We start from the raw sequence: 14,231 nt of genomic DNA on the forward strand, positions 1-14,231 counted from the left end.
TGATTCTTACTCTGTGATGAGAAGTTTTAGTATCTAAATTTGAGCCTTATGTATTTGATCAAAAGCATCCCTCTTACGTACCAGCTCTCTTCCTTGAGACTGGGGGGATGCTATCTGCACAATTTCATTAATCTCTTTAATTAGTAGATGAAGTGTTCTTTTCATGCTTGAGGAGCTGCCTGGGTACCAGGAATTGCAGACTGACCCCCTTGACTTCCGGGCCACCACCTGGGACAATAGATGTTTCATGGAGGTCCAGATTTGTATAGAGATGACATTTTGTGTTTATGCCTCCTTCATTGTGCATTATGTCCCCAGTTTCTTAAGATTAGCTTATTGAAGGGAATATCTAGTATGTAATGTCCTGTATTGTCATACGCTGAAAGTTTTTTTTTTTTCCATTTTTATTCTTCTGTTTCCTTTCAAAGCATTTTGATATGAGGACATTGTAGAAAAAAGATTTTACTCTTAGATGTACTGAAATTACTTTTATCTTCCTTAATTTTGGCATTGCTTGACTCCTCTTATGTTAATGAATTGGACATGCAGATGCATCCATGTGTTTACTACCCATATGTTATTACAGTCTGCTTATGTTCTTCTACTTTTGCTATGATATTCATAGATTATTATTATTATTATTATATAATTTACTACCAACAAAAAGTTAATCAAAGGAGAGAAGTGTACAACTATCGGTTAAGGTAATAGATAAATATTACCAAGTACCAATTACAACTGACTATCTAGGCAGCTAAAGAATTTGCTTCCCTAGAAACATGCCTAAAAGTTGGAAAAGAAGAAGCCAATAACTTAATCTCATTAATAATGAAGTTCGGTTCATGGAGAGCTGTTTGAGCAGGAAGCCTTATAGATGGCATCGATAGAGTTTCTTCCATTTTCTTGAAGCATATCTTAATGAAAAAAATCTCCTGTGAAGGGAAGGTACAGCCAAGTTATTCCGTAACGGTAATGGTGGCCACTTACCATTATGATATAGTCCATAATAGCCCCCATTACGGCCTTTAAAAAAAATAAAAGAAGAAGAAGAAAACTTGTATCAGCCCCATAATGGCCTGATATGGGGCTGTAATGGGCCTTTACGGGTGATATTTCCTTAGTGGCCACTATGACCCGGATAACACGTAACAGTTGCCACCGTTACCATTACGTAATGGCCATTACAACACAAAATGGGCATAACCAATGAAGTCTTTAGGCAAGGGAAAGGGTACAACTTGGGAAGTCTGTGTGCAAGAGCGTAAATGTTATCGCAGTAGAGAGTGTGTGCAGGTTTATGTAATTAGGCCGAGTACTATACTCCTGCTCTATTATTAATAATAAGGGGTTTGTCACATTTGACTAACATCCTCTTTTGACACACAACCCCCCATCCCAATTCCTTTCTCTTCCTCTCATTGTCTTCATTTCCCATCTTCCTTCTTTTAATCCCCTTAATCTGGCGCACTCGTAGCAGCAAAGAGAAGTCAGCAGATTTTTGGGATCATTGCTAACATCAGCATGCCGTGCGGTTTGAGCTGGGCATCGAGTCGAGTCAGATTGATTTGGTTTTGAAATAGGCCTGACCCAAACTTGATCCGACTCGGTACCGAGTCCAGCATGTCTGACTCGATCCGAGTTCGGGTCTGGCCTAGACTAATTTGAATTGAGTCCGACTTGGTCAAAAGTACCCAGTCGGGTCGAGTTGGCACCGAGTCGGGTCGGGTGCAGTGGGTATCCATGGGCTGAAATCACAACTCAAAACCTAGATTCACTTGCCACAATTGCTGCCTCTCCATCAGCTACACGACATCTCAGATCTGAAACGTCATATTTGAGTTTTAAAAAAATATATATGTACGAGTCGAGTTTTGGATCGAGTCAAGTTAGTACCGAGTTGGATTTCGGGTCGAGTCGAGTTACCGGGTGACTCGAACTCAACTCGGTTTGAGTTTGGATTGGACGAAGTCAACTCGATTCGGATCGACTCACCCACTCAGTTCGGATCGAGTCGGATATGAACGAGTCGAGTCGTTCCGTGCCCAGCTCTACGTATGGATGATGCTAGCACCTGTACAGATGAGATCTTGTTGGTGAAATTTTTTTTTCCAGCTTCTAATAGACTGTGATTTAACACAAATATTAGCAATTTTGTTAGGAAATGAATGAAACACACCCTTCCATTTGAAAAGGAGACTAATTTTACAATTTAATTCAGTTGGCTGTATATATTATTGAGATCCTGTTACTTTCTCTAGCTGTGAATCTCTCATGTCCACACCAGCTAGATGTAAGAAGACACTTGGGGATCTTCAAGAAGAAATGTGTGTGGCACCTACACTTGACTTTCTTCCATCTGCTAGAAATGTACCATTTGTAAGCGCTGCAACTTTGTTTTATGGCCTAAAGAAATCACCGTGGGCCTGGTTTGAATACTTCAGAACACCATGCTCCAACTTGGTATTTTGAAGGATGTCTCTCCTGCAACCCATGAGAAAGATGCTTTAGTTTGGCATGCCCACAGTTCTGGCAGATTCTTGGTTAGATCTTTTTACCGTCTCATTAGTGGTGGGCCTCGCAGCCTTCCCTTTCCATTGCTAGTTTTATGGTGCCCCTCCTCGGGTGGCAGCCTTCGGGTGGTTGGTTGGCAAGAAAAGGGTGCTTATCATTGATAATTTGCAAAGGCGATCTCTCATTCTCCCCAGTATTTGTCTCATGTGTATGGAAGCGGCAGAGTCGGTGGATCATCTTTTCATTCATTGTTCCTTTGCTTGCATGGTTTGGGATCATTTTCTGGAGATCTTCCACAGTGCCTTCTTTTCCTCTCATCTTCCTTTCATCCTCTCTTAATCTACCTTCTACTATCGCCAACCCGAGTGTCCTCCCGAAGATGAATTCTCTTCTCGCTGCCATCAATGAATCTCACACCCTTCAAAAATATCTTCCCTGCTTTTTTTTTTATTCCTCTCATCTTCATTTCCCATCTTCCTTTCATCCTCTCTTAATCTACATATCTACTATTGCCAACCTTAGTGTCTTCCCAAAGATGAATTCTCTCCTCCCCAAAACAGAAGAAGCAGCTGATCAAGAAGGTAAGAGAGTTGGTGAGCTGAATCTGCTGGGGTTGCTCTGATAAGTCAAAACAGGCTGCCCAATAAAGAAGAGTGGGGGAAGGGATGGATTTGAGTCTGTTTCCTGCTGTGAGCAGTCCATGTCAACTAACATTGATCTAACCACTCGGCCTTATCATCTGGGATGTAATTGAACCACTATCCATCCAAGGTGGGCCTTACGATTGATTCTTTGGAGTAGAATCTCCAGAAAAACTCACAACTCTTCCACATCTCGTGAACCTTTTGTCTGTCAGAAAGCTAGAGAAACATTTCTTCCTCAAATTCCCTAGCATTTTTGAACAATGGAACAACAATCCATCAAAGGTAGGCCTTTTGGGTATTTTTGGAGTAGAATCCCTGGGAGAATTCCACAGTTTTCTTCTAACTCTCCCACAACATCTATGAACCTCTCGTCCAACTGAAGGCTAGAGAAACATTTCTTCCACAATTGTTGTCATGTAGTTGTCTTATTTAAATGTTCAGTTGCATGTTTACTTGTATTAGTCGATGTTATCGTATATTGTACATTTGTACTCATATGCCCATGTTTGTTCAGAGCTGTTCAGGTCATAAGTGGACATGGCCTCTTATTGGTGAGGACAATGCAATTATGCACCATTTGGTTAAATTGTCACGTGAGCTGTAGGTGCTCATCACATGACAGGTGTGCATTAGGCAACGGCTCTGAATTGGTGGAAATGTGTGCGTCGCTTGCATTTGCGGAAGTGCGCATGTATTGCTTGGAAAAAAAAATGGATACTAGAGTTTACCAAAATTTCAGAAATCTAACTGATGCTGGAGAAGACTATGTTTCTATATGCTAGAGTGCTAATGAATATATTGTTTATGATAATGAAAGCTGATGTAGCCAACGACATTACTCTCATGGAAAAGGTTGGCATGCATGTAACAAAAGGAAAGAAGAACACAACTGATTCCTTTGACGATGTTGCTAGAAATGCAATGACTATAGATGCATTAACTGAAGGCTGGGCAATCCTGGAGAATGGTCTGAATCTGCTCCTGGGTGATGACCGCATTATGACCTACTGTGTGAGACTGATGGTGGTGACCTTACCTTTGTTATGATGACTGGAGTTGCAGAATTAAAAATCCTAAACAACATGATCAAATAAGAAAATTCCTGGATATGAGTACAAAATGACAAAGCCCTTTTGGAACCATTGTTGCAAGTGCTTGGGGGACTTGGGCCTTTCCCCTAGTTTTCACCCTATTGTTTTCACTTCTCTTCATCATTTCTTCATTCTTCCTACACCACACATCTTTACCAATGGAATCAGCAAATGATCTGGAAGGACGTATGTGTGAAACCTTTGTTACATGTTCACTGTTGGAAGGGCCATTTAATGGTCTTGTGTAGGCTCTTGATGTTGTTTTTTCCTATATTTGCAAAGGATTTGGGATTTGATAAAATCATTGTAGCATGTTCTTTGTGTGTTTTTCATTTATCCTGGCTTTAATAATTTCATTCTGAAATTTATGAACCTTTAATTTCTTCCTCCTTGTTATGGCAGCCAGAATGTTCAGCTCTGTTGGATGCACTTGAACAATCTGCTTGTAATCCTGAGATTGCAAGTGTTCTTGCAAAGAGCCTGCAACGGATCTTACAACTTGCAGGTGAACAAACGCTTGCCTCTTTTAGGACATTGGATGCCAGTGCTCGTGTGCTTAAAGTAGCTTGCATTCAAGCTCAAGAATTGAGAAGATTGGTAAATTTAAGCCCTCCAGCCGAGAGTGAATTCCATGAAGGGGTTCTGCCAAAATATTGGCAGATCTCTACTTCTGCCAAGACTGCCAACATTTGGATTAAATGTATGGAGGACTCCCTTGAGCTCTTCACTGAATATCTTGTCATCGCAGATGATGCAAGAGGTTTGGTTTTGCATAATTCCAAATGTATTGATTGCTTGTTTGATCTGTTCTGGGAAAAGGGGTTGAGAAAGCATGTGCTGGAGCATGTTCTTGGGTTGATGAAGGTACTTAAATTGTCCTAGTTTCCCTTGGATGTGTTGTACAATGCTCAAGGTGAATGGTTGTACAGTAATGTTCATATTTTTAAGTTTTGCATGGGAGTCTAGTGAGGTCCATGGTTCAGTGATCCAAACTTTTGATACTAATGGTGTGGATGACCTATAAACCTATAGTCCCTCTGATCAGAAGGATCCTAACATTTCAATAGGTGGCTAACAAAAAAGGGGTTAAGAAAGAAAATATGACCACTTTTCACATTTGAGCCAAAAAGAAGGGAAAAAAAAAAAAAAAAACATCAAACATGGGATATTCCAGTCTGAGGGATTTTTTGTGAATGAACTATCAACAACGAGGCCCATCATGTCAACAGTTTGGCCACTTAACCTGAGCCCACTTGTATGAATTGAGATCCCAAATGGCACTGTACAATCTTGACTGAGCATTATATAATAACTCTTTCCTTTTTAATTTAAAAGATTTTTCCTTGTAACTAAACAATTACTTGCAGCTACCTCCATGTTCGGAGGAAGATCAAATTGCGAAGTTGCAGTTATGTTCTAAATATTTGGAAACATTTACTCGTGCAAAGGAAAGGGAGAACAGTTTTGCAGAATTATCAATTGATCTGTTGGTTGGCATGAGGGATCTGCTTCTGATTGATCAAATGGTATGCAGGTCTTTTTAATCCTTAATCAAATGATATGTTTTCCAGCATTAGGTTTTTGTTTTAATTTTGATTCTTACTAGCACTGCTATAAGGCTAGGTTTAATGGAGTAACTTCTGAATTTCTGTTGTTTAGTACTATTTATCCACAAATTATCTGATAGCAAACAAATTTGCTTCCTCAGTACTATCAGGCTTTGTTCCGTGATGGAGAGTGCTTTTTGCACATCGTCTCTTTGCTAAATGGCAGCCTTGATGAGAGAACTGGAGAGCAGTTAGTCCTGAATGTCCTCCAAACACTGACATTTCTGCTTACTGGAAATGATGCCTCAAAGGTACACCTAATCTTTTTACTGGATCTGAGATGTGGTCTATCATAATTCATCTGAATATCCACTTCTATTCCACAAAATGAACAAATTTTGTTGCATTTTAGTGTGCATGTTACTTTCGTCAGTCTTCCCTTTTCTTTTGGTTCCACTTTTACTTTTCAACTCCAAAAAAGGTGAAAAAAAAATCATGCCCTAAAAAAAAAAGGCGAACAATGGTGGTGTAAAATGAAAGATGGCAAATCCTCTGCGTGCTTGTTTCAGCTGTCTGATTTTGACAATTTATGAATCATTCCTAAAAAAGAATTCTCATGAAATTTTTTTTCGAATTATTCATCGACCATGCCTTAAACTCTTCATTAACTTGTAAAAAACCCAAAGCATCATCTTCATCACCAAAGCCCAAGTTCCACAAACCCAAATAATCAAGTAAAGAATTATTTGTTACCTTTAAAAAAAAAAAAAAAACAAACGTTCCTCAATTTTCTGGATCTGTGTTTTTCTTTTTTCTTTTTTACTTTTTTGTAGAAGTTCATTGAATCATGAATAATTCATGAACTATTCATTAACTAATCAGCTACTAATTGCACTACTCTGCAATGCTGGATTTCGACAAATAATATTGTTGTGTTAATGCTTCTTGATCCTTCGATACTCTTTTATTGTCATTGAATCTCCATTGGCAACGCCTTCCAAAAAAAGAAGAAGAAGAAGAAGAATTTCCATAGCTGATTACAGGAAACTCCTTTGGCATCACATGTGATGAACAGATCTTTTTCAGTTGTATAGTATCTTGAAATCCTCTTGTTTCAATGCATACCGTTTCTTTTTCCTTTTTTCTTTTCTCTTTCATTCTTTCATTCTTTCATTCTTTTTTACTTTTTTTCTTTGTAGTTCATTATTTTCAGTTTAATTTGTGCAGGCTGCATTTAGATCACTTGTTGGTGTGGGTTATCAAACTCTGCAGAGTTTGCTTTTAGACTTTTGCCAGTGGAGACCAGGTCTGGGGCTTCTGGATGCTCTACTTGATATGCTTGTCGATGGGAAGTTTGACACCAGAAGCATTCCTGTAATAAAGGTACCTCTTCCAACAACAGTACCCCATTTGGAAATTTCTACCTCTGTGAATGCTTAGTCTCATCTTAACAATAACAGCTATCCACGTTTTGCTCCGTTGATTATTTTCTTTCCAAATACTGCCCCTGGGATTTATATTTCTATAGGCCACATGTGCATGTAATTGAGTGCAAGTTGTCATTGATGTCAGTTTTTTTTCCCTTACCCCAACAGAATGAAGATGTGATTATCCTTTTCCTCAGTGTCCTGCAGAAGGTTTGTGTGCTACTTCTTATTTATGTCAGTTTGTTCTTTCTTTGACTTTATATCATTCTGAATCACTCCTTATTATCTGTTCATTATGATTGGGCAGAGCAGTGATTCGTTGTGGCATTATGGGCTTGATGTTTTTCTGCAACTGCTAAAAGATTCCATCACCAATCGTGCTTCGTGTGTCAGAGCAGGAATGCTAGGTTTTCTTCTTGATTGGTTTTCCCTTGAAGATGATTATGACATGATTTTCAAAATTGCACAGCTAATTCAGGTCATTGGTGGGTATAGCATATCTGGAACAGATATACGTAAGATATTTGCTCTTCTCCGCAGTGAGAAGATTGGGTCTTGCCAGAAGTATTGTTCATTGCTGCTGACCAGCATTCAGTCCATGCTAAAAGAAAAAGGCCCTACTGCATTTTTTGAGCTCAATGGGAATGACTCTGTATGTTCTACGATTGATCTGATTCTTTCTTTCCCTAAGCTACACATCTCATTTTTCTCTAGCATAATTCTAGATGAGCACTTACTTTATATGCGTACATCACATGCAATTACTTTTGCATTTTGGGAAAACGAAGATTAGCTGATGGATTTTATTCTCTGAGTGGCTGTGGTGACTCTTTTTTTTTTTCTTTGAAAGATGAAGCAATTTTATTAAGGGCAAAGGCCAAGAAAAACAAGACGCAAAACAAAAAAGAAAACATGAAGAAGCAAAAGAAACAAAACCTAAACACACCCTTAGTTAGCTCACTCCCTGATATACAAAGTGACCCAATTAGAAACCCCTACAATAGAACCCCTTAGATTAGGGAAGCCGTGGTTGTTTCTTTTGAGCCAGATGAACCATAAAATGGTGAACATCGCAATCCTCCACCTTGCAATTCTGAGCGAAAATCCTCCCCCCCTCAACCCCCCCCCCCCCCAACCAAAAAAAAAAAAAGAAGAAAAAAAAAAGAAAAGAAAAGAAAAAAAACAAAAAACAAAGAGAAAAAAAGAAGAAGAAGAAAAAGCATGGAACAAACCTTCTACCGAGTTAGGCATCACTCCAGCTCACGTTGGTAAATCGAAGAATGCCACACCACTTGAGAGAAGGAGCAATGGATGAACAGATGATGCATGGACTCCTTGGCGCTCAAACAAAGGCATGCATTGGGCAAGATGAAGGCTCCTTTGTGTAAATTATCAATGGTTAAAACTTAAAACTCAACTCTTCCTTGCCAGCCATGCAAAAGCAGCCACTTTTAGAGGTGCTCCATAAGACCAAACACAAGCAGTGTGACACCTAGCTCCTTTCAGGTCGGACTAGGACAACATCGAGTAGAAAGATTGCACCGAGAACACACTGTTCTTGATGAACCGCCACACCAGCGAGTCTTTCTCTCCCAGGACAGGTAAGATTCCCTGCAATAGAGACAGACCCACTGGATTACCAAATTCTGAATCGTTCAAATCCCTATGACTTGGGGGGAAGCCACTCCCCCAGGACCCTGAGCAGAGAAGCAACTGGCAACAGAGATACCAGTCTCCAGACAGAGATTGGCCAAATAAGGGAAGGATAGTTTGAGAGGGGCATCTCCACACTAGACGTCCTCCCAAAATCTAACCTTGGACCCTCTCCAATGGTGTAACTCAACCCTCTATCCAGCAATGGAGCCACACCAGTCACCGGTCTCCATAAAAAGGAAGCCATGTATGGGGAGAATTACTTGATCTACCAGCCGAAGGGGGAGGTTTCGTACTTGGAAGCAACAATTTCCTCCACAGTCTGAAGTCTTCTACCCCAATTTTCCAAATCCACTTGACTAACAAGGCTGAGTTTACCATCTTCAGATGCCTTATCCCCACACCTCCTTCAGACATGAGTTTACACACCTCATTCCAGTTAAGGAGATGGATTTTCTTTTTGACTGCTCCACCTTCTCATAGTAAATTTCTCTTGAACCTATCAATCTGGGCCAAAACTGAAAAGAGACAAGAAGTGAAGAAGGTATTCCTACTCCTACCAACCAGGGAGAGGAATTTACTTTTCCAGGGTGACAACTTCCTCTCCATTCTCTCCACCACCCTGTCCCATAAATGCAAAGCAGGTTTACCCAAGCACAACGTGAGACCCTGATAAGTCGAGGGGAAAGAGCTAGTCTAACAGCTGAAAATCTTTGCCAGCTGGGCTACCATTTCCTGAGAGATATTCACCCCAAGCAGTTCACTCTTAGCAAGGTTAATATTAAGACCAGAAACCACCTTGAACCAGTTGATTGCAATCCGCAAGGTAGCTACTTTAGATTCAAATGCCTCACAGAAAAGGAGGGTATCATCTACAAACTGAAGATGGTTAATAGAATGAGGGATATTAGCAACTTCAAAGCCTACGAGACTTTGTTTGTACTTCCATTAAATGTTCTTTTAATCCATGTTTTCATGTCTCTCTCTTCTTCTTTTTTTTTTTAAATTTTTTGTTAGAGACGACCAACAATGCTTGTAAGTTCCTTAGTTTCTGGGTTTTTCTAACACATTCTCTGAAAATTTTAATGTCTTTTTATTGGCTACTAGCCTGCAATAGCTTATACAGACATAATTCAACCAAGTAAGAATATGGCTTGCTGTCCTGCTGGAGCTAGATGTGGCATCATAGCTCCTGATGGTGGAGAGAATTTTGTAATATGCGCTGCTGGTTTGATGATGAAGACATCAACCAGCATTGCTATCAATAATGGGAAGGCTTTTAGTAGTTCTCATGTCATGTTTTAAGTTGTGTGTCCTTTATGCAGCTGTGCTTATGCAACCAATCATGTTAAATAATTGGGCTGTAATCAGCATTGCTACTGGCAGTCTCCCAACTTTGGAACATTGACAACATATCAAGTAGCAATATTTAATCATTTATAAAAAGAATACGGAAATACTATAAATTAGTAAAAATAATTATAGGAAAAATATTATATAAAAGTAACAAGAGGTCAGATATTTTCTTTGAAGTTGATGAGAAGTGAACAAAAGAGGAATTTCAGCCAGCCTCTATGACTTCAAATTCAGGAATGGAAAATGAAGCGAATCGTATCCCTTTCTTTGAACTTCACGAGCCTTGTCTTTATTGTTCTTCGATTTTCTTTGAATTTCCACGAATTTTAAGGGCTGTGCATAATTTAGGATGATAAAGGTGATGGGCAGGAAAAAAAAAATCAGTTTTTTGGGGTTTCCTTCAAAATTTCCTGTTTCATTTTATTAATTCTTATTACCCTTTTTGTTGTTAATACTTAATACTGATACTATGAATTACAGCTGACAGTTTTGTTTCTGTTTCGTGTTTCCTTTATTGCAGGGAATCATAATAAAAACACCTGTGCAGTGGCCTTACAATAGAGGCATTTCTTTTTCGTGTTGGGTCAGAGTAGAAAACTTCCCTGAGACTGGAATGATGGGCCTCTTTAGTTTTCTCACTGAAAATGGGAAAGGGTGCTCTGCTATGCTTGGAAAAGGCAAACTTGTGGTTGAGGTATAAAACCTTTTACCAGTGGAAAATGGGATATTGCTTTCCACTAATTTATATGCATGGATGACAGAGTTATGGCTCTATCATTTTCTTTATTATGATTATTGTCAATGGTGTTGACTATGCATCTTTTGGGCCTCATTCGCATTAAAGGTCTCTTGACACCAATATTGAATCATTTAGACATAAGTTTTAGTGCACATGCATTTTATTTATGTTGTACATATTTGTGTTTATACATGACTTCGCGTAGTTACTAGCAGTGTTTGTAGTATCTGTATTGTTAGAAGCCTCGCTTTGTGGGGATACGGAAACATATGTTGATATCAAAGGGTATTATTACCGATACCCGAAAATGTATAGCTGACCAAGGGAAACATTGGGAAAACATGTGGAAAATGGTGGGTTTTTTCAATGAAACTTTAAGTGATGCTAAAATACACATATTTGCATATTTTATAGGGTCCCAGGGCATGTGCTAAAATAAACATGTGAATAACAAAATTGCACCCATACAAAATAAAATTTCCATTTCATAGGGTCCTAAGGCATGTGCTATTGTAAAAAATCAGTGCAACGGTAACCAAATGAGTTAATTTCATACCAATAATATCATTAGAAACATAATAATCACTAGGCCCACTAGTAGGAGGGAACGCAATAGTGATCTGGGCCAAATGTTGATTAGGCGCAATAGAGCTAGAGCCCATCTAACTATGGGATTGGAGTAGCTTGCAAGAGGCGGGAAGGACGCCAAATGTCCAGCTGAGGGGCTATCCGGAGGAACCAAAGGGACACAGGTCCTAATCTCTTGCCTCAGAGGACTCACACACTAGAGACCATCAAGACTCCCAACACGTGCTCCTACCCTACTCTGGATGCTCGCAAGACACGCTCCTAATACCCTCTTTCTTCCCTTCTCTACCCAAGTCCACTCCCCTTCCTTTACCTCACACCTAGACTCAACCACTCTACTAGGAATGGTGTACCATAACAACTGTTATGAGGGTCTAAAGGCCGTTACGTAAAGGTAACGGTGGCAACTGTTACCAGTGTTCGAAGCATTGGTATCGCTACAAGTTTCGTTGGCTAGGGATACGGAAACAATATCAATATCACCGATAATATTGCTGATAACCGGAAATGCGGGGAAATGTGGGAAAAACGGTGGAATTTACAATGAAACTTCAAAAGATGTTAAAATTTACATATTTGCATATTTAGAAATTTAAAAAAATAATAATAAAATTGCAAAAAGAACGCATACATAACAAGTTTCCATTTAATGGGGCCTTAAAAGCATGTGTTGTTGTAAGAAATCAGTCCAAATCCCATCCAACCTATTTAACAATCCAACCTTCCATCCAAACATCTATTGATATTGTAAAATATCAACATCACATGATAGTTTACCAAGAAATCATCAACAATTGGAAAGAAAACAAAAGATTGTGGTCTCAATATCGTGCATATTGCGAAATCGATAATATAAATATTATTAATATTATCAATGACAAATTGAACACTACAAACAACCATGTGCCCATGAAAAAAAATAATTCTAAAAAACAAAATTCCAATGATATCAATACGTTGGTGATATTATTGAAATATCGTCAATACACTTATGATACAAGCATTACCTAAAATTTACATAGTCGAAAATATTGGCAATATTGATGCATTGGCAATATAAGCAACACCTAAAATTTACATAGTTGAAAATATTGATGATTACATTAGCGATATTGATACGTTGGCGATACTTAGCGATACATTGCTAATGCCTGTAATTTCTTATACTATTAGCTTTATCAGTATCGCTACCAGTGTTTTCGGTATCGCCGAGCTGGAGATAAAGATAATATCGGAGATATTTCGATAGTATCGGAGATAATTCGAACACTGACCGTTACACATAAAAGGGTCGTAACGGTCATTGTTTTCATGTGCGACTGCATATGCACATATCCAAATGCATATCGCATATGCAATCTGGCACATATGCGAAAATATGCGATGTATGCGATCATATACAACATATGTGATCGCAGATGGGCCAACGGTTGGTAAATTATTATTATTATTATTTTTGCAAAAAAAAATCCTATAAAAGGGCTTCCAAACCTCCACCATTTGCAATATTCTCACTCCAAAACTCTCTTATTCTCTTCTTTTCTTACATTTCTTAATTCCAAGTGGTCTTAATCTCGTTCTCTTACCAAGTGGTCTCTCTCTCTCTCTCTCTCTCTCTCTCTCTCTCTCTCTCTCTTGGAAGACCAAGATTCAAGTACTTGATGTTTAATTCAGAGTTTAATTGATTTTATTTCTCTCAAATGTATTTTAAATATGTAAAATTAGTTATCTATTAACTTAGGAAAGTTTCCCTTAATTTCTTATATTTTTTTACATTTTTAAAAAAAAAAAATTTCCCATATTTTTCGATTTTTTTATTATAAATTTTCAAAAAATAAAACTAGTCATAGATGCGATTGTGCAATTGCATATGCGCATAGGCATATGCAATCGCACATGATTGCATATGCGATTTGACAACATTGGTAATGGTCATCATGGGAAAAAAGACCCATAACGGCCATTACAGCCACTGTAATAGCCCGTTATGCCCCTCATAAAGGCGCCAATTGGTGTTTTAAATATTGACGATATCAACCGATATATCCCACGATTTATCTTGTATCCCACCTCTGCGATACGAAATGCATAGGTAGTGCTGATATATCCCACCTATTTGATCCGATGAGCATTTTTTATTTTCAATCCTTTTTTTTGGTTATAAATCACATTAAATCAGTGTCAAATGGTTACAAATCTATTATTCTTCATTTTTTCATGAAAAATCATGGATTTGGAGCTTCAATTTCGAAATTTGGTGAAGATGGAGCAAGTTGTGGAATTTTTATTTTTATTTTTTTTAAATCGAAATTTCTCAATTTCTTGCAAGTCAGTTGCAATCTTTGTATCCATACACAAAATCAAACATGTATGTAACCTGATCTAGTGATTCTTCTTTTGCTTTTGAATGTATTGCTTATGTTACCATACATAGCTTCTTACGTTTGTAAATTATATGAATGAACTTTAAATATACTTGCATTAGTTCAGTTGGACAGTGCATGTATTAGGACCCCATACAAAGGAAAACCCTATTATGTGCACTTTTATTTTGTAATGTTTTGATTTCTAAGTGTATATTGACATCTTTTTCAACAATTCTTGAAGTTTTCATGAAAAATTCGACCAATTTCCCAATGCTCCCATGTTTCCCAACAACAGCGATACATTACGCG

The 14,231-nt window shown here is 38.3% G+C and overlaps 1 protein-coding gene across 5 annotated transcripts in view; it reads left to right on the forward strand.

The window, feature by feature from the left end:
- The window catches only part of LOC131218702 (BEACH domain-containing protein B), a 115,381-nt gene that overhangs the window by 59,921 nt on the left and 41,229 nt on the right, over nt 1–14,231 (forward strand). For all 5 annotated transcript variants that reach the window (XM_058213413.1, XM_058213411.1, XM_058213409.1 and 2 more), the window contains exons 11-17: nt 4,649–5,110; nt 5,614–5,772; nt 5,955–6,104; nt 7,021–7,176; nt 7,389–7,430; nt 7,528–7,872; nt 10,750–10,923. In XM_058213413.1, coding sequence (XP_058069396.1) covers nt 4,649–5,110; nt 5,614–5,772; nt 5,955–6,104; nt 7,021–7,176; nt 7,389–7,430; nt 7,528–7,872; nt 10,750–10,923 — 1,488 coding nt within the window. The remainder of the gene's footprint in view (nt 1–4,648; nt 5,111–5,613; nt 5,773–5,954; nt 6,105–7,020; nt 7,177–7,388; nt 7,431–7,527; nt 7,873–10,749; nt 10,924–14,231) is intronic.

Source organism: Magnolia sinica, chromosome 11 (genome assembly GCF_029962835.1).
Source record: "Magnolia sinica isolate HGM2019 chromosome 11, MsV1, whole genome shotgun sequence".
Lineage (NCBI taxonomy): Eukaryota > Viridiplantae > Streptophyta > Magnoliopsida > Magnoliales > Magnoliaceae > Magnolia > Magnolia sinica.